At 47.4% G+C, this 20959-nt stretch overlaps 2 protein-coding genes across 3 annotated transcripts; both read right to left on the bottom strand.

Annotated features, from left to right (window-relative positions):
• Positions 1-317: 317 nt before the first annotated feature.
• On the bottom strand, positions 318-6130 carry LOC311360910 (kelch-like protein 40a). Its single transcript, XM_084481026.1, has 6 exons — positions 4831-6130; positions 4237-4397; positions 3525-3632; positions 2638-2823; positions 1834-1983; positions 318-1166 (listed from the first exon to the last, which is right to left on the bottom strand). The coding sequence occupies exons 1-6, from the start codon at positions 5968-5970 to the stop codon at positions 1055-1057; spliced, it is 1857 nt and encodes a 618-aa protein (XP_084337152.1). The 5' UTR covers positions 5971-6130; the 3' UTR covers positions 318-1054.
• A 1464-nt stretch (positions 6131-7594) lies between these two features.
• hhatla (hedgehog acyltransferase like, a) lies at positions 7595-20744 on the bottom strand. Of its 2 annotated transcripts, XM_084480973.1 has the most exons (13): positions 20602-20744; positions 19373-19498; positions 17637-17704; positions 17421-17534; positions 12772-12966; positions 12163-12372; positions 11397-11568; positions 10252-10396; positions 9864-9899; positions 9245-9446; positions 8985-9126; positions 8378-8517; positions 7595-8204 (listed from the first exon to the last, which is right to left on the bottom strand). In XM_084480973.1, exons 2-12 carry the CDS (start codon positions 19476-19478, stop codon positions 8381-8383), a joined length of 1527 nt encoding a protein of 508 aa, XP_084337099.1. In that variant the 5' UTR covers positions 19479-19498; positions 20602-20744; the 3' UTR covers positions 7595-8204; positions 8378-8380. The 2 variants fall into 2 exon arrangements, with proteins under 2 accessions (XP_084337099.1, XP_084337098.1); XM_084480972.1 differs by having other exon boundaries at positions 7595-8517.
• Between the last annotated feature and the right edge of the window lie 215 nt (positions 20745-20959).

Consider the following 20959-nt stretch of genomic DNA (forward strand, 5'->3'; position numbering starts at 1 on the left):
TCTATTCTATTCTGTTCTATTCTACTAAATTAATCTGTGTTCTATTCTACTCTACTCTATTTGATTGTACTCTGTTCTATTGTAATCTCTACTCTACTCTGTTCTAACAAACTCTATTTCTACTCTATTTTATACAATTTAAAGAAACAGACCTTTCTACCGGGCCACTACGATGTAAAATAATACTGGTGGAGTACGTAAAGCATCATGACTGTTCTTCCCGTGGACTCATCACCTGTTTATTGTCTTTCTGATGTTTTTTTTTTCCTGTAAAGGCATTATGTTCAGCAGACGGGACTATTAAAGAAGATAAAAGTAGGCTACCTCAGACCTAAAGTCACACATTGTGTGTATATAAGGGGAAAGTGTATATAGTCTGAATAAAGAGATTTATTATGTTTTATGGGGATGACTTGGATGACTGGAAATCAATGTTTACAACGTAGTTTGTGTTAGTACCTGACTCTATTTGCGTTGTATCCATGTAGCTGTTTTTACATGTGTGTACTGTTGTTGCTATTTGTATCGAACATTTCATGTAAATATTGTCAAACACTTAATCCTCATGTACAGTATATGGACATAGTAATGTAAATATCATTGAAGAGAAAGTCACATCAATAAACCTATTTGCATTGTGGGCTTGCCTGCATTGAGTGTTTTGCACTTTAAAGCTGATGTTTATGTCATAATTTTTATTTCCACCACATAAATAGCACAAAAATGTTATAAAGAATGAACAATGTAAGAAAAATGGATGTAGAAACAGTCGAGTCAAGCGCTTTTGTACAACAATTGTGTTACATTTTTCTCTGATTATGACTTATCTAATGAACAGCATTCTTCTGCTTCTATATTTGGTTATATCGTATTTGTCGCCCCCTGCTGTACAATACACGCATTAGTGGAGTCTCAATTAATTGCACTCTATGATGTTCATAAACAAAGTAAACACAGGCTGGTGACATCGGTTACCCCATGCGACGCGTACATTGAATAAACGGTGTTTGTAAGTTATCGAATACATATATTTTGGAGAGTTGGCACATTTAACTTATAATTTGTTGAGACGAAGAGTGTTGAGGCGAGCAGGAAGAATAGTTGCTCCCTCTGCGTAGCTAATTTCCCGCAAAATCCCGTTCCAGCATAGATCGGATTCTTCGTATCTGCGGGGAAAAGCAAACACATGGTAAGCATTTACATAGCCTCCTCCTCACTGATAGACTTGATTGTTTTTTAAATGCAACGATTGACGAAAAGTTGTTTATTGGTCATGGATTTTCATTGTTTTTGTTTATATTTTCTGTTCTTGTATAGCCTAGATCTGACAGATTTGACAGATTAGACAGATTATATTTGACAGTGCACCACTGGTTTCGAAATGTGTGGTTTTTCATGACGTGCCAATCACAGTAACAACATGATTGATGCGGCCAAAATACAGACTGCCTGGGTCGAGTCTGTCTGTTGTTATTGAGTCCAAATGATGGCCCTAGAAACTTGCATGAGTCCTATATTTAAAAAAATATATATATATAGATTTATTTATTTGACAGGGACAGTGCATATTAATAAACATTTCTGTAAATATGCCAGATTTAGACAGAAGGCTAGTTTCCATCTGCAGTCCTTGACCAGATGTAGCAAGAGGCTCCCTAAGTTAGTAGTTAGTTAGTAGGTTCTGTACAATTTGTAGAGAACTACTACTACAACTGTGACAATGCCCACTGAATTATTAAATAAGGGGTCAAAACAAACGTGATTGTTTCGTAGGAGTCCAGGCAGTATGATTGAAGGGCCAACATCCATGTGATTGTTTTATTGATTCCTCACCTCCAGATGTCGTTCATTTCGGTCGGGGCCGGCTCCTCGCTGGTCTCGCTCGGCATCATGGCGAAGCCCCCCACGGCGTACAGGAAGCCCCCCATGGAGATGAGGCTGAGGGAGCTACGCTCCTGCGGGAACTCTGTGAAGTCTGCCCACCTACACACACACACACACACGCACACACACACACACACACACACACACACACACACACACACACACACACACACACACACACATGCACACACACAAACACACACACAATCACATAATCACACACACAATCACATAATCTCACACACACACACACACACACACACAATCACACATACACATGCATGCACAAACGTACAGGCATTCACACAATCACACAGACACACACACAATGAAATAATCACACACACATGCACCCACACACACGCACAGGCACACGTAAAGACATACACGTGTACACACACACACACACACACACACACACACACACACACACACACACACACACACACACACAGTCACACACAGTCACACACAGTCACCAGAATGGCAGGCCATAAAGGGAGAATGTTTAACACAGGAGGTCTGTACTGTAAATAAATGCTGCTGCTGCTGCTGCTGCTGCTGCAGAGTTTACCGGCACGGCTTTACAGCTGCAGTTAGGTTAAACATGCGTCAGAACACGGCCGTCACTTACCGCCAGCACAACGGTAAATTCATATTTTTACGACGATTGTGGTGATGGTGTGACTGAGGACTGTGATGGATTCCGATTGTCAACAGTAGTAAAAACATAAAACAATGCGATAGTCATACTTGTTGGTGGCGATGTCATAGACCTCCACTGTGCCGGTGAGGCCCGTGTCCGTTACCCCGGTAACCACGTAGATTTGGTCGTTGTGGACGGTGATGCCGAAGAGGGAGCGGGCCTTCTTCATTGGGGCGAGGTCCTTCCACTCAAACTTCCGGGGGTCGTACGAGCACACCCTTTTCAGGCACTTCCTGGAAGACCGGGGAAGCATGTTCATAACTAATGTTTTAAAGGTGGGTATAGGCAATTTTGAGAATCCAGCCAGAGTAAGCTAGATTTTGTGAAGTGTCCATTCTGAAGAATCACAGGCCTCCCCCCAAAAGCCACTCCCCCCAAAGCCTTGACATCCTCGCTAGCTTTAGCAATAAGTCGGCCTTCTGGAAGACTCCGGCGTATTGGCAGCACAGGAAATGTGTACGCAGGTAGCCAGGTACAAAGATAGACAGACCGGTAGGCAATCCAATCAACCTATTCAGGCCAGTTAAAATAATTGGACTGGCTCAGTACAGGCCTGCAAAAGCCAGAGATACCAAATTGATTCATTTATTTAGGAGGGTGATGAGGATGCTCAGAGAAAATGTCATATAATTAATAAGTAAACCACTGAAAAATGGTCGACTGTTACGGAGAACAAACCAAACCACGGCAAAAATAGTCGACAATACCTTTTAAACAACGCTAATTCACAGAACAAGATCAATGTGAGATGCTCAGTTGCTAAATTTACCCTCTGGGACGAATAAAGTACCCATCCAATTTAATCTTAATTACATTTATATAATAGAGATCTGGGTTTTTTCATTTTAACAAAACAATGCATACCAGTCATGGAAACCATGGGGACATTTTCGAGATAAAATACCTCAGATATCGGTGTTTATCCGGTACTTACTTGCTCTCTGACTTCCCTCCTATTACATACACGATGCCATTGTGCGACACGGTGCCGTGCCCGTACACGCCATAGGGCAGCGGGTCCGACTCTCCCCATTTGAATGACCTGTGGGACAAAGACACAGAACAAAGACCCCAGCCTCAAGCAGCGATAATGTGCAAAGAATAAATGGGCCATTCCATGGGTGTTAGCAAAGATGTCAGTGGATATTTGTCGGGAAACATATCTGGAGGAAGAAAGAAGGGGGGGGGGGGTGCTTGGGAAGTAAGCTTGATGGTTTCCATGTGCTGTTCTGTTTACGTCTTGTGATTAGCAGAAATATACCAGGATGCCATCAGTTTGAGGTCGTTTTGGTATATAATTGCAACGGGAATACCAACCAGATTAAAGAGAGGGTAATAAACAACGGAACACACAACCCCAATTATCTGTTAATGTTAATATAATTAGAAACACCTTGAATACTAATGACAATAAATAACTTTGAACGGTCATCTAGATAGATTGCTTTCTGTGTGTGTGTGTGTGTGTGTGTGTGTGTGTGTGTGTGTGTGTGTGTGTGTGTGTGTGTGTGTGTGTGTGTGTGTGTGTGTGTGTGTGTGTGTGTGTGTGTGTGTGTGTGTGTACACATGTGTTTACAAGATAAATACACACAAATACACATATATAGTGAACCTATCCCCTCAGTACAAAGTACTTTTCTACTCACTGTCTATCGTAGATCATGACCGAGTCCAGGACGTGCTCTCCCTCCTTCAGCTCTTTACCCCCCACCACAAAGATGGAGTTCTCCGCCTCCGCCAGGCCGAACAGACACCTGGGGTTAGGCAGGGATGGCATCCCCAGCCACTGGGAGCTCACAGGGTCAAACTGGGAGAGGACAGGTGGACGTATGAGTTGGCCATGTTTCAACACAAATGGATGTTCCTTCTGGTGTTGACAGCCACTAAATAAGTAAGTTAGGACTGAAAACTACACTAAGAGTTAACACAAGGCGTGGAAAGATGGACGTATCCCTAATTTCCTGTCTGGGATTAATAAAATACCGTGATTTGTAGCCATGCTTAAGTCCCATTGGATGAACGGTCTGAATTTAGTGACACTAGGAGAGGAACGCACAGAGATTTAAAATTATGTTGAATGTTAAAATATCATATACATACATCCCATAATATTCACAAGCAGGCGGCAGTCCTGTAGTGCCAATACACAAGACATTGTACACATTCATACATATATTCAAGTGAGGTCGGACAAAACAGACCCACCTCCATCAGGTGTCCCAGGTGTTGTTACTACGCACCTGTAGGAAGTAGGAGCTGAGGGGCTCGTCTTTGTCCTCCTCGTTGAAGATCAGCCCTCCGGCCACAAACACCTGGTTCTGCTCCGTCACCAGGCTGCAGTGGTTCTTCGGGATCTCGGTGGACTCGGACGCCACGAAGCACTCGTTGCCCACCGGGTCGTACGCCACCGTGCCCCTGGCGCTGATCATCAGCACCAGCTCCGTCTCAAACATCCCGAAGCGAGGGTTGTTGTTGAGGATGCCCGGGAGCAAGCCTTCCTCCTCATCCTCCTCCTCCGCCTCGTCTGCCTGTCCCTCCTTCCCCGCTCCCCCCTTCGCCACCGGCCTGCTGGGCTTCCTGGGCTTGGGGAGCCTCCCCCGTTGGGCGTCTTTGACCAGCTCCAGGTCCTTCTTGGTCTCTGGGTTCATGCGGATGTAGGGGTGGCGCTCCACCTTCTCCTGGAAGTAGTCCTTGGGTATGAGGCGGAAGCGGACGCAGTGCAGCAGCTCCGCCAGGTCTTTGAAGCGCCCGGCCTTGTCGTGGCCCACCCACTCCATCAGGGACTCGAACACCACCTCCTCGCGGTCTACGTTGAGGGCGTCCGAGGTGATGATGGCTGCCAGCTCGGCGGGCCCCAGCTGCAGGAAGTCCTGGTCCCTCACGATCACCTGGTACCGATCGCAGATGAAGTCGCGTGCAGCCAGGGCCAGCCGGGCGCAGTCCAGCAGCAGACCCAGCCTGAAGATGGCCAGGCAGTTGCCCAGCACCAGCTTCTCCTGCAGGTAGGACACGCACACGGAGAAGATGGAGGGGATCTGATACATGTTGGCCACCATGAAGATGTCCTGGACGTTCTGCTCCGTCAGGCTGATGTCGGAGGTGTACAGGTAGCGCAGGATCATGCCCATCACGCCGGGCTCCACGTCCTTCAGTTCCACCGTGCGCTTCTTGCCCTCATCCAGCTCCGACAGGAACATGGCCTTGAAGAAGGGGCTGCTGGCCGCCAGCACCAGCCGGTGGCAGGGGAACTCCTTGTCCTGGATCTTCAGCACGCAGTCCACAAACTTCTGGTTCTCCAGGAGGTCGCACAGGCCGTCCTGGAGCAGGGTCTGCTGGTACATCCGCGGCTGCTCCACGGGGTCTATGGTCAGGGCCGCCATCGGGGTTCCCTGCTCCTTCTCCTGGTGTGGGGGGAGATGTGTTCAGGGAGGGCTGGAGAAGAACGGGCTCACCGAGCGAAAAGCAGGGGAGCAGAGAGTGTGTGCTTCAGGGGTGAGCTGGACACCGTAGCACGGTGGGTCGCTGGTTGGCTGCTTCTAACAGCCAGCTGTCCCCGACCGTCACTCTGTTTGAGTCGGGGGGGGTATTTATAGAAAGGGTCTGCGTAAAGCTGAAGGGAACCAGGCAGGGTAAGTGTGTAGGCATGGGGACGTAGCTACCAAACAGCCCCTCCCCTTTCAAACAGCTGAATGGTGGTGACAGTGATAATGGTGGGGGTGTTGGTGGTAGTGGTGTGGGACGGGCGGTGGTGTTTGTGGGTGAGGGTGGGGCTGTGGTGGTTGGGGTTGGTGGTGGGGGGCGGTGGTGGTTGGGGGGGTTGGTTATACTGGTGATGATGGTGGTGGTTGTGATGAAGGGTTTAGTGTTTGTGGTGGTAGTGGTGGGGGAGGGGGCGGTGGTGGTTGGGGCTGGTGGTAATGGTGGTGGTGGGGTTGTTGTGGTGGCAATACCACCAGAAGTCATACTACTTATTTCTATGTTTATCTAGCTGTTTCTACATACCTCCTTTTTGATTTTACCCTCCAAGAAGATTCTAGAACTGAGGAGGGAAGACAGAGACAGAGAGCTAACCACTATTTGGATATTTCCCAGCTTTTAACACGTCAGTACGACTATATGAGAACTCTGACATATGTACTGAGTAATAGGATGGTTTTAGACATGAAAACATAGCGCCACACAACCAACCTTTGAAGTAATACCTATTTCAAACGCATCTTTTCACATATGTTTCCCAAGTACTATGGTTCAAAGGATTTTATTTGAATGTAAAGTTTAGTTGAATATATCTGCCAATGACTTATTAATTAGAAGAATGTTGATTTATTAACGATTGCATTAACAATTAACTGTGTGTCAATGAAGATGTTATTTTGTGGTGATCTAACTTATTTATATGAAAATGGAAAGAAATATACGAACAATTTTTTTTCAACCGTTTTTTAATTTTTACAGGATTTTACCGAGAGTAGCAGGGTTCATGCCGCCATCTTGTGGTGACAGATGGTAATTTCCTACCGAGTCAAAAAGTTAACTTGAGTGTTTTTAAATTTAAGTTCAAAGGAAAGTATGTGTGTGTTATATGTTTAATGGAAAGTTGGAGGAATAACATCCTTTTACTCTTTTTGCATAAACAAAATGCAAATCAACAACTTTTTTCCCAACTTTTTTTTTTTATTTGGTCACACCATCTCATCTCTACTCTACTTGACAAAGCAAACAAAGTAAAAGCATTGAAATAAGAGGCTTTCAAAAATGAGCTTTGACAACATAAATAGGTGAGAATTTTCCATAATCTGAAAGTCAATTAGAAAATATGGTAGATTCTGGTGACAGGCACAATGAGACTCAGAACCAGGAATCCCTGCCTAGCTTGAATTCCATTTATAGTCAAGGTATTATGGTATGTTCCAAGCCAGTGTCATGGGAGAGAGGGACAGTCTGGCTAGGTGTAAATGTCAAAGCTAATCTCCAGCAGATAGATAATGACAGCAGCGGTCGTGGTGTAGTAGTCAGGCCCTGTTTTTATTTCCAGTGTGGCTGTATCTCAGTGCTGTAGACCAAAATAATACATTAAGTCATGTAATCCTAGATTGAATTATACATTCTCTGCTCGATCAAATACTAGTCCAGTATGGCGTCCTCTGCATATTTGACAGTTTGCCAAATACACAACTTTCACCTATCACTTACAATCAGCTCCTTTGTCAGTTTGTCCAAGTTTAGCTATGAAGAAAGGCTAAGCAAGCTGTAAACATGTGTAATATGCATGATGCCGTAAGTGTGGTGCTTTCCATAAAATAAAAATGACAGCAGACCACCTCCCATCTCCTCAACATTTTCAGTACATTAAAAACATTCAATATAATAGTACCAGGAGTATTCCCAGTACGGCACCGCATAGTATCCAATATATTAACTCATTTTTATAAAATGTATACGGCAGGCAAGTGTGGGTGACAATCTTTTTGTTAGGATAAAAATACAAAAATGCAACTCTCGGCAGGTGAGGTTCCAGACAACTTGTTGTTGTTGTTGTTGTTGTGATGATTATCTTCAGCAAGTGCACTTCAGAATATTGACAGTTTGAGATCTTTCCTTGTTTTTCTTCATCCTCCGAAAAACAGAAGCAGAAAATTGAATTAAAACATTTCAGAATTGTAAACGTTGTGGGTTGACGAGTTGTCATGGTATCGGTCGGTGCAGAGCGAGCCAGTGGTGGTACGTTTACGAGGGCTTGTTGTAGATAGTCTCTTGAAAAAGAAAATAGAGTTTTCCTTTTCGTACGTTTTATTCTGCTTTCTCTTTCTCTGCCATCTTGGCAGTCTCTTGTTCCTCGAGCAGGGCCTGGTTCCTCTCTCGCTCCTTCACCAGCTGGACACCACAGTAGGTCACCAGCAGCACCGACAGAGTGGAGAAGGGGAAGCCTGGGTGGGGGATGGAGGAAAATAGAATAATAAGAAAGAAGAAGGAAAACTGTTGCCGACATTTTGTTTTGGTGCTATATGTGGACCCCAAGAAAAATGGATCACTCCAGTGTTTTCAGGTAATGTTCAGGGATCCTTCACTGAACAAATAACAGTTGAAAATAGTTTGGGGGTGTTTTTTTGTGTTGGATTCATGTACATTTCTCAGGGTCTCAAGGTTCTGGGTTGAAACTCCAATGTCTGCAGCTGGCTAACCCAAACGGATACCTTATACGTTAATGATGCTAAGGTATCTAAAAAAGCTTTTATTTGCTTTGTAAAAATAACTAAATTGTAAATGGTGTCTACGGAAAAGAACAATGAAAGCCGATGAGAAGCTTGACTCTATTTGTGGTGTTTTCTGTTCTCTCATTTGATTCTTGGCCCCCCCGTATCGCCACACTGAGAGGTTCCTGGACGCGTCCCACCTTTGAAGATGAGCCGGCGGCCCACCATCTTAGCGAACTCCAGACTGTTGAGGGACAGCACGTTGTAGAGCACGATGGCCCAGAAGTTGGCCGCATTGAAGACCCCGCGGATCCTGCGACCCATGGACTCACCCATGACACCCTGGGGGGGCAACCGCAACACAACGGGTAAGGAGAAACCTAAGGTTCGAGGCGCACACTGTGCGTAATCTGCTGCCCGACCATACAGATGTCAGTCAAGCTTAGCGACCAGGACTCACCTCGATGGTGGAGAAGGGGGGGAAGGAGAAGAATTTGGCCACCCAGAGCTCAAAGTTGAGTCCGAAGCAGTTGAAGAAGGACCATATGTAAACCAGCTCGCAGGGGCCCAGCCACAGAGTGGTGATGGCGAAGGTGCAGAGGGTCGCCAGCAGCTCCTTAAAGATCTTGTCGTGGTCTCCGCCAATGTAATCGTAGACGTACCTTTTTCAGAAAATATTCACATATTAAAGGTATAGTAGGCAATTTCTTTTTGAAGCATTTTTGTCATTTTTGTCATTTTTTTATCTTTATATCCATACAGGAATCAAGAGGTAAAATTCTTAAAATGCAATACACAAAAAATGTAACCAGTGTCTGGATAATTTCCTGTGGCACGAAAAAAAATGGTTGGACGACCTACAGACTACCTGTCTGTCATCCTACCTCCCGGCTACTTCCACAAGGCTAGGCAGACCTATTGCTAAAGCTAGTGAGCTGGTCACGTTTGTGATTTTGAGTGTTTTTGATTTTGTCTTTCCAAATCTATCTTACTCTGGATGTTTTATCCAAATTGCCTAGCTTTAAGGTTAATGTAGTGTAAAGCAGGATACTATGGGGTTAGGGGTTGTAAGTACTCACCTGCACAGCCAGTCGTTGATGCCTCTGTCAAAGTGGCTGTAAATATAAGGACAAGACATATTCATGAAGACTCGGAATATACTCAGAATATAAATTATTAGGACATAGACCCTAACCCTAACCCTAACACTTTTACTTTAGGATAATACGATAAATATGTTCTAACCAATTCACTAAGAAATCCAAAATCTTGTGTGGTTTTACCATGTACCTTGTGTTGTAACACACAACACAATAAATCATCCATTCATTTCCATGTGATATTGAAATGAACTCTCATGATATTTAATTTCATCCTAGTCATATCACAATACACAGTATATTCACCGAATGGAATACGGGTCTGTTGATGCACGTCTAAAGGTTTAAGTGGGGGGGGGATACTTACGTCTCAGAGAAGACATACAGCATGGTGATACACTTGGGGGGCTGGGGGGGGTCCAGGTGGTCCAGTCGGGCCACAGTGTTGATGACCCCGAACATGACCGCTGCCTTCACCCAGTCGTACACCAGGTTGGAGTAGGCCAGACCGGCTACACACGCACGCGCGCACACACACACACACACACACACACACACACACACACACACACACACACACACGAGAGACGAAAGTAAGGTCCACTCTTTATAGACACTTTGGTGCAGGAACAGTGTAGATGGTGTAGTGGTGGGGCCGGTCCACTCCCTGCTGAAAGGTACTGGGTTCGAGCCCCCATGTCCACAGCCTACCTGTAGGCCTCCTTGATCGAGATGTCTAACTCCTACCTGCTCCTTAATTACTTGCATTGCGATTGTAAGACGCTTTTGTTAAAAGCATCAGCGAAATGACAAAATGAATTGGTAATAGATAGAATAGGTTCTGATGTATCTACAGACCACACACTGTGACACATGAACTAACTAACAGTTACATTTACATTCAGGGCATTTAGTAGACAGTTTTTTCCAAAGCGACTTACAATAAGTACATTTGTCAGAAGATAAGAAACAATATATTGCTGTCGGTACAGTTAGGATGTTCATAGAACCAAGTGGCATGCACTGACAATTGTTAGGTGAACCCCTTCCCTGTATACAACAAAGCTAGCAATCCTAAGTACTATTTTTAAGTGCAAGGAAGTTTTTGTGGCTTTAGGGACAGAAGAGTAAGAAGACGCAGAGGAGTGTGGGTTGAAATAGAGATAGAATAACATGTAGGATAACACTGTCTGTATTATGTTTTGGTATCACTGCACGATTTATACATTTATGTCAAATCTCTGTGAACATTCTCTGTGTGGTTCACTGCAGTCTAATGTGAAAGCTATTAAAATGTAACTTTCCTACGTTTTTTTACAGTGACACACAGTGGATTTCTATTGGTTTTAAGGTTTTAATTTTAGTGATTTGTTTGAAGAGTAATGGTTATATTTTTTACACATTATGATGTTCCACAATGCCACGCGACCCATGACAAGCGTTTACTCCTTACAATTTTTGCGTTTGTATTTTCATACTTTTTACTTATGTCGGATATGGCGCGTCACTCACCCAGCGACCAATCAGAGAGCTTCTGCACCAGCCTCATGTCACTGGGGATGGTGAGGATGTAGAGGTAGTGGAAGAACACGTCCACCACCAGGATGACCCCCAGGTGAAGCAAGGCCTGAGTGGTGATGCCCCACAACTCCCTGTCCTTGCGGCTTAGCTTGGAGCTGTTGGCCTGGGGAGAGGAGAGGAGGTCAGCCACTCAAAATACAGATCCGCTCTGGAACTTTGGCCATCTTGGTTCTTCCGCATTCAGTTCCCTCCCACCCAGCTAGCGTTTGGAACCAAGATGGCCACTAGGGAAATTAGTCTTATTTATCTTCTGCTAAGTGGATCTGAGGCATGAGATATGTGTGTAGGAAATGCCGATAAGCTCACAACCTTTAGGTCTGGTCTCCGGAGGCCTTCACACATACCCGAAATGATAAAGGCCATCTCAATACACTAGCATTGTCATCCTTATTATAATATATTATTACATCTACATTTTTTTATGCTTTCTACATAGGTTTATTTTTTTGTTATTTGTTTAATATATATATACAGTATATATATATTTATATACAGTATATATATAAATATTAATATATATTCCTTCCTCAAATCCTCCCTCTCATTATGGTGTCATATAGTATACATATTATACAGAATTAAGTCATTACTACATAATGAACATGACCATGATCTGTCTTCATCCTCAGCAACACATCAGAGTGTAGAAACACATCGCAGTGATCCGTGCTCTGATCCTCCCCGGCGGCGGACATACCTGCGCGTGGAACTGGTCGAAGGTCATGATGGGGCCAAAGAAGAAGAAGGGCAGGTAGAAGTTGTACTTGAGCAGGTCCAGGAAGGAGTAGCTGCCCTCCTTGCGGTCGCAGTTCTCCAGGGCGAAGCTCATGCAGCGCATGATGGTGAAGCCGCAGCCGCCGTAAAACAGGACGTCTTGCAGGTCGAAGGAGCCCGTCACCAGCGTCTCCTGAGGGGGGCAGAGGGACGGCGTGGGTGTGTTTGAGCGCGGGGTTACACAATGGAACTCCCCACAGTCCGACTTCATCACAGGTATCGAAAACAGAATGAGAGATCGGCAGGCGACCTGTAGGCATCCTTGAGCCAGATACCTGCTTAACCCTTAATGTTCACCAACACTACAAAAAGGGACCCTTTAATATATAACATTATATGCTATATGCTAACATTAACTATATTATTTATATTTGGTCAAAGATTTTATCGAGAGCAACTTACAGCACGGTGAGTGCCTGAGGGCCTTTTAGATGCTGCCTCAGCATCACATACCACCAGACAGAGAAGTGACGCCCGAGCAGGAGAGTAGATTAGGGGAGGAAGGCATTAGGGGAGAGTGCATTAGACGGACCTGCCAGGAGTTATAGGGCTCCAGCTTGATGGAGGCCAGAGTGGCCAGGCCGGCCAGGAAGCAGAGCCACCTCCTCTTGATGAGGGCCACGCTGTACAGCATGAAGCAGTGGGACAGGATCAGACCCATGAAGGTCCAGCCCATGGTGATCAGCACCGCCAGCATACCATAGAGGCCAAAGACCAGGGACCTGTGCTGTGGAGAACCAGAGACATCACAGGGGGGGTTGGACCAAAACTAGAATGTTCTGGAGGGAGTAGAATGTTCTTAGGATTTAAATATGTTTTGTTTTGAGACAAACAAAGTCAGTGATTAATATTGATTATATATACATATATATGCATATATATGTATACATATTTATATATATATATATATATATACGTATATATATATATATTTTTTTATATTTGTATTGTTACCTTACATCCATCTATACCAATCTTCAGCGCAAGCAGGGGACAAAACAAAGAATATGTTTAAAACATATTGAGGTTTTAAATATTTCAAAACATTTCCGTGAAGGAATAGTTGGATGGATTGATTGGATGGATAGATGGATAGATGGATGAGGGGATGGACAAACGTACATACGTATATAGATACTGTACATATTAACATGCAGGAATTCTGTTTTCCCACACACATACACACACAAACACACACATAAATATGAGCATGCATGAATACTGTATACACACTGTGACAACCCGCTCCCCACCCGGGGGAACCGGGGGGTAGTGGTCGACGGAGTATACCGCCTTCACCCACCAGTCGGCAGCAGAGAGTGCGTCGGCACCCAGCGTAATCACCTGGATGCAACGCACCTGGCCGGAGGGAGGGGGAGGCGGCATAAAAAGCGATCGTGGACGCACACCGGGGGGAACGAGAAGGACCAGCGAAGAGTCAGTTCATCACTAAGAGTCTCACGGAGGCCATAGTTGACAGTATATGTATTGCCTTGTTACCCGTATCGCCGAATAAACGCCGACCTCGGCTCATTCTGGAATCTGAGTGTGGTGCATTCCGTGTGTGTGAGAGACATTCGTGAACCGGGCTGCAACATTTGGTGGAGAATGCGGACAACCCGACACCACTACCTCACACGGTAACGTACCCACTCGCTCAAACATGCAGAACCCAGACGGCACCGCCACTCCCTCTGTGGTTCAGAGACAACAACAGCTCCAGGCACAGGCTGCCGCGTTACAGCGGGAGACGGCGGAGAGTCTCGCTCTGCTCCGCGAAGCGGTGATCCGGCTCACGCAGCATGCCGTCCGCGACGCGCCGACAGCCGCTCCGACCAGTCGGCTCACCAAGCTCGGTCCGGACGACGATGTCGAGGCGTACCTGGAGGTATTCGAGAGGACCGCCCGGAGGGAGAACTGGCCGTCGGAACAGTGGGCCCACATCCTCTCGCCCTTCCTCACCGGCCCCGCGTAACAGGCGAGCCAGGATCTACCACCCGAGGACGCCGACCAGTATCCAGCGCTCAAGCAGGCCATACTGGCCTACTACGGGCACAACCTCGCGGCCCGCACCCAACGGTTTCACGACTGGCGGTTCGACATCCGGGGTGCGGTGCGGACCCAGATCGCCCAGCATGGTCGGCTAGTGAGGAGGTGGCTGACAACGGGTGAGGGACCCAGCCCGGTGGATCGGGTACTCATCGATAACACCGTTCGCCAGCTTCCGCCCGACGCCCGGAGGATCCTGGCCCACCACCATCCCGAGACGGTAGACGACTTGATCCGTCAATTGGAGAACTGGCAGGTAGCCCAGCAGCTCAGCGCCAGTCCCCGGACCAGCCTGCGGCCGACCGAGAACCGACGAGACCGGAGGGGGCCCCTGACGGCGTCACGGACACCACCACCAGAGCCGCCGATCGTGTCCCGGGAGGGTCGAGAAGGGAGACGGTGCTACGCCTGCGGTCAGCCGGGGCATTTGGCATGAGATTGTCCCGGGGACAGAGACGTGTCGATGCCGTCGGCCTACGCGGACGAGGGTATGTACCGGCCCTGTATGTTGGCCACCTGTTGGGCACAGGGGGTAGCTGGGTCCCCGACTATCCCAGCACGGGTCATGACCCAGGACACACAGGCCCTCCTGGACACGGGTAGTGTGGTGACCCTCCTTCGTCCCGAACTGGCGGGGGGGAAGGGGGGAGAACCAATGGAGGTGGCCTGTGTACACGGGGACACCCGGACCTATGGGACGTGCCATGTGGTCATCCGGACCCCCTACGGGGTGTTCACAGCCCGGGTGGGGATCGTACCCCACTTGCCGGTACCCCTTCTTATCGGGAGGGATTGCCCGATTTTCCACAGACTCTGGGATCCGGAGCGGGAAAATCGGGTAAGGGGAGAGCCTGCTCGCCGAGCGGGGAGGAAGGTGCGACCGGCGTATGGGGCCACCCGGGTACCGGCGACCCAGGAGGAGTCATCGGCAGAGGACCCAGGGCCAGAAGGGGACGGACCCTCGCCACCGGGTTCTCCGACCCACTCGGGAGGGCGTGCTTCTGGATCACAGCGGCTTGGACCCGGCACCTCGGATACCCTGACGGCGCCAGACCTGAACGACCCACCCGAGGAGTCCGAGAGTTCCCCTCTCACCGAGTTTTCGGACTTCCTACCGGAGGGGGGGGAAGGAACCACTCGGCCGGGGCAGTTCGCTAGTGCCCAGCTGCAGGACGACGCCCTCAAACACGCCTGGAGCCATGTCCTCGCACACGACGGACAGACCCGGGACTCGGTGAGTTGCCTGACACACCCACACTTTAGCACCAGGGGGGCCCTGCTATACCGGGTGGTGGAAAAGGACAGGGCGGTGACCGAACAATTAGTGGTCCCTCGGACGTATGTCATCAAGGTGCTGTTTATGGCCCACACGCACCTCCTGGGAGCACACCTGGGCATGGACAAAACCCGGGATCGGGTCTTGGCGAGGTTTTACTGGCCGGGGGTGAAAAGGGACGTAGAACGTTACTGCCAAACGTGCCCTGAGTGTCAGCGGGTAGCTCCTCGCTCCACGGCTAGGAACCCACTTATCCCCATGCCCATCAAAGAGACTCCGTTCGATAGGATAGCCCTGGACATTGTGGGGCCCCTCCCCAAGACCAGCAGGGGACACCGGTATATCCTGGTGCTGGTAGACTATGCAACCCGGTACCCGGAAGCCCTACCCCTGCGCGCGGCCACCGCTAAGGCGGTAGCAAAGGAGCTCATGCTTCTGTTTAGCCGGGTAGGGATAGCACGGGAAGTATGGACCAGGGTTCATCAGATCCTGCGGCCACACCAGGCCTACGCCACCGCCTACATAGACGACATCATCATCCACAGTGACAGCTGGGATGTCCACATCCGACAGCTGAGGGCCGTACTGAACGAGCTACGGAAGGCGGGTCTCACCGCCAATCCGGCCAAATGCCACTTCGGGTTGGAGGAGACGGCCTACCTGGGCTATCAGGTGGGTCGGGGAAACGTCAGGCCCCAGGCGAGCAAGGTGGCCGCCATCAGGGACTGGCCCCGACCGACCTCCAAAAGACAGGTAAAGTCGTTCTTAGGGCTGGTCGGGTACTATCAGAGGTTCATACCCGGCTTCGCCACCCTGGCCAGCCCTATGAATGACCTGACCCGAAAGACATTGCCAGACCGGATCCGGTGGACGGAGGCGGCCGAGAAGGCCTTCGAGTCGCTCCGGGGAGCCTTGTGCTCAGAACCGGTGCTCATAACCCCAGACTTTACTTCTCCCCTCATAGTGCACACCGACGCCTCGGAGGTGGGGCTGGGGGGAGTCCTATCCCAGGTCCGGGCTGGAGAGGAACACCCCATCACGTATATCAGCCGGAAGCTCCTTCCCAATGAGAGGAATTATTCGACCGTGGAGAAAGAGGCCCTGGCCATCAAATGGTCACTGAATAAACTCAGGTACTATCTCCTAGGTCGGGAGTTCACCTTGGTCACAGACCATGCCCCGCTGAAATGGATGGCCGGCGCCAAGGACTCCAACGCCAGGGTGACGCGGTGGTTCCTGGCCCTCCAGGACTTTCGGTTCAAGGTGGACCACCGACCTGGCAAGGAGCACGCGAACGCCGACGCCCTGTCACGCCGGGATGCCTGCCTAGTGTGGATTCCCGGGGACCGGAGGCCTCATCTAACGGGGAAGGGATGTGACAACCCGCTCCCCACCCGGGGGAACCGGGGGGTAGTGGTCGACGGAGTATACCGCCTTCACCCACCAGTCGGCAGCAGAGAGTGCGTCGGCACCCAGCGTAATCACCTGGATGCAACGCACCTGGCCGGAGGGAGGGGGAGGCGGCATAAAAGGCGATCGTGGACGCACACCGGGGGGAACGAGAAGGACCAGCGAAGAGTCAGTTCATCACTAAGAGTCTCACGGAGGCCATAGTTGACAGTATATGTATTGCCTTGTTACCCGTATCGCCGAATAAACGCCGACCTCGGCTCATTCTGGAATCTGAGTGTGGTGCATTCCGTGTGTGTGAGAGACATTCGTGAACCGGGCTGCTACAACACCCACACACACATATACAATATACAACATAAAACAGCATGTATTGGACACACATACACACACACGTACATATGTACATACATGCATACATACACACACACACACATGAAACCTACCTTGGGGACCAGCAGCGAGAAAATCTTTGCAAAGATCACGTGACCGGTGAGAGCAAAAAGGATATGGTTGCGGAACGTTGAAAACCACATGACCCACTCGAAGTCGGCGACGTCCTGCACCAGAAACACAGCGCAGGGTGAGCATGCCTCAGAGTCACCAGTCCTTACTCACAATGTGTGGAAGACCGTACAGCTGAACACTCTGGAGCCACTTGCCATTTTTCTGCCAAAGTAATGCCATCCCGGTTTCACGCTCTCCTTGAAGGCCTTCCTGTTTACGTTCTCTGATACCAGGAAGAAGAAGAAGAATTGTTTAGAGAGTTAAGGCACCTGCAGTGTGTCAGTATGACAGTTGATATATCTAATGGCCATTGCTTAAGGAATTGTATACTTAGAGTTTTGTCCAGCAGGTAATTTTTTTCTATAGGGGTCTGTCTCTATGGCTCGTGAATTACATCAATATTTCAAGCTGTAGCAGCATTTTAACTAGTTCATGTTGATCGCTGGGATGGCTTGTAACAGAAAATGTTGAGAGGAATTGAGAGTTTGAGTCCTTACCCTACTCCTAAAGCTACAGTAATCTGTTTTGTTTTACTGAAATTGGGAAAGACATGTGGATTTGCATATGCAAAAGGGAAAATAGGAAGAGAATAATCCTTTCAGCTCTGTTCTATTCACACAGTGAATTTAAAGTGTGAGATTTGACCGTGAATAGCCAGATGTTATGTAATACATTCATTCCCGATGCTTTCGGTTTCCACGGTAACCTTCTCTCCATTAACCCCAGCCCTTAATCCTTTTTAGACGATTATGTCATAGAATACACTTAGCGAAATGGTTGTTATGTAATATCCTTTAGCATACCTTAAGACCTCCTACCTTATCGAGTCTAGTAAGCGCAGCGGGTTTATCTGATTTAATGGATCCTTCAGAATATCACAGAGTATATCGAAATATATATTCATTATTTCTTTATTGCGATATAGATAAATAACTATAATTAATATATGTATATGTATTTAGGTATAGGTCAAACTAAAGGATAAAGATTTGATCACACACTATCTAACCAATCCACTGCTAATTAATTACTACTAATTGCATCAAACAAGCCAATTCCAAATGATTTACGACACAGCTAAAGAAAAGTAGTTTGCTTAGCCTATTAAAGATTACAGAGCACAGTATAACGACAGTATGGACAGCCATGACCCAGTTCTGAATGACAGGTGACTGGTGCAGTCGATATACGGTTGACACATTCCACCGTGCAGTTGATTTATAGGAGATGACCTGCAGCAGTTTGACTGCTGGAACGTTTGCTCACTATTGTCAACATCACATCACAGTAAACAGTGATATGATTCGTTGGCAGTGTGTGGAGCTCCAATTCTCAGTGGGGGGGGGGGGGGAGACACTCTGACACAGAATTAGCCTCCATCCCAACAGGGAAATCTAGATAGGTACTAATTTGCCTGGCTTTATATAGGTTTTAATTTGAGTAAAATATGCTATGAGTCTGTATCTCATGTGTCGGATCTGGATAATGGCAACATAATGTAATGAATGCAGCTTTTTGAATGAATGAACTGCTGCATTGAATGAATGAATGAACTGCTGCATTGAATGAATGCAGCAGTTTGTTTTGATAAAGTTTGGCTTTTCTGTTCCTGATGAGCAGGTTTAGGAGTTATCTATCCCTCAAGAGAAAGTATTTTGTTGTTTTTCAAGTTCATTTGGTTGCATTGTGTCATGCCAGGTTGTGCTTGAGCTGGTATATTTTCATGCAAATCACATACTGAATCTACATTTAAACGTGAATTAAAATCTGAATCTTAACCTCTAGGTGAAACCGAATCACATTCTACATTTCAACAGTAAATCAGGAGTCTGAATGAAACTGGCCATGAATCTCGTGGGTCTACATGACCCGCGGGTCTCCATCCACTCACCGCTGGAGGCCTCCACAATCCAGCTGGCCGCCCACGCCATGGCCACCCCCAGCACGGCTGTGTAGAGGTACACCTCATACCTGGGGAGCGCTGCCTTGACCCCCATCCTGGTTCGCACACAGTGCCCTGGGTGATTAATATGAACAGACCAGAAAGAAAGAAAAGTAAGCCGTCAAACTGTGGCTGATTAAGTTCAAAAGATTTTAGGCCATCATATTTTATGAGGATGTCACTGCTTCATTTTGGTAGTCTGAAACTCTGATGTAAACTTTAGTCATTGTTCCATATAAAATGTATCTATGTTTTGTCCAGATATGTCCAGAACACAACATATAAATGAATCATTATTTGGCTATCATGCAATTTGGGTAACATGTCATTTATAATAATGCAATACACAATAACTTGATTTGATAAATGTTTGTGCATATTGTTTCTCAGTTTGCAAATTGTCATGCTCCAAAAAAACAATGAAAACCTGAAACACCACACGTAGCGTTATAGATGCTGCTCTAACACAAACATCGAACAAGGCAACGCTCCATTTTAGAGCCTCAGATGAAGTGACTAGGGTCTCTACGCTCAAGTGACCAGGGGCCACGCGTAGTCGCAGCAGTGGAATGACTTTAAAGGACTGCACTGGCTGCACGGAATCGGCACCGTCAGCTGCGGCAACCCTAGCTCCTTCCTATTATAGCCCAGTACAGTTGGTCGGCTGTGCAGCCGGAGTGGGCTGGCAGCTGCAGTGCTATGTGATACCACGTCGACGCACTGGACTCGCTCACATACGCTCCCACAGTGCGCAATTAGCACCAGAATGACCGAGAGAGGCGCATTTATGGACATTTAAGAACGAAAAACACTAATTATACCACATCTACTAAGGGAAGGACTATATTGTTTATTATGTCTGATTTATGAGCCCACGTACCGGTTTGATCAGGGTGTGTCTTTTTCTGTATTTTTACAGCTTATTTGTGCCCTATAGTGGAAGTTGTTGAAGTTAAGGGGAGTTGGTCTAACAAATCTCCCCCATTCGGTTGATGACGTCTTGCCTTGCATACAAATCAAATGCACCACAATACACACTTGTAGTCTAATAGCTGTGTGCAGAACACAATCACTCATTGTCTTGTTTATTTTTTTACCGGGCCTATTCACTTTACATGAGAGATAGCCTACATTAAAAGAAGATGTGTTTATTTTCTCCTTTCTTTTGTTTTACTAACCTTGTATCCGCTACGTGACGAAATGCGTCCGAAATATTAAAAGAAAGAACACGGGGTGACAGCGGCGGGTGTCTCTAGTTCATCCGGTCTACACGGTGGGCTTCACCGTGCAGCTGCCTGTGATCGCAAGCACCAAACAGCGAAAGACGCCGCACGCTCATCGCGAGGGGGGGGGGTATATTTATCTTCAGAACTCCACCGCAGCCGTCGCGAGGAGGGGGGTAGGGGGTTGAAGGGGGGATCCTGTAGGTGTCCATCAAGCGGTAGCGAACGGTACGGTACCGATGCGCAAAACGGTGCTGCTGCTGTGAACGAGAGGAAATGGACTGAATATATGGAGTTGAATATATGTGAATAT

Source organism: Micromesistius poutassou, assembly GCF_964030765.1.
Source record: "Micromesistius poutassou genome assembly, chromosome: 16".
Classification (NCBI taxonomy): Eukaryota; Metazoa; Chordata; class Actinopteri; order Gadiformes; family Gadidae; genus Micromesistius; species Micromesistius poutassou.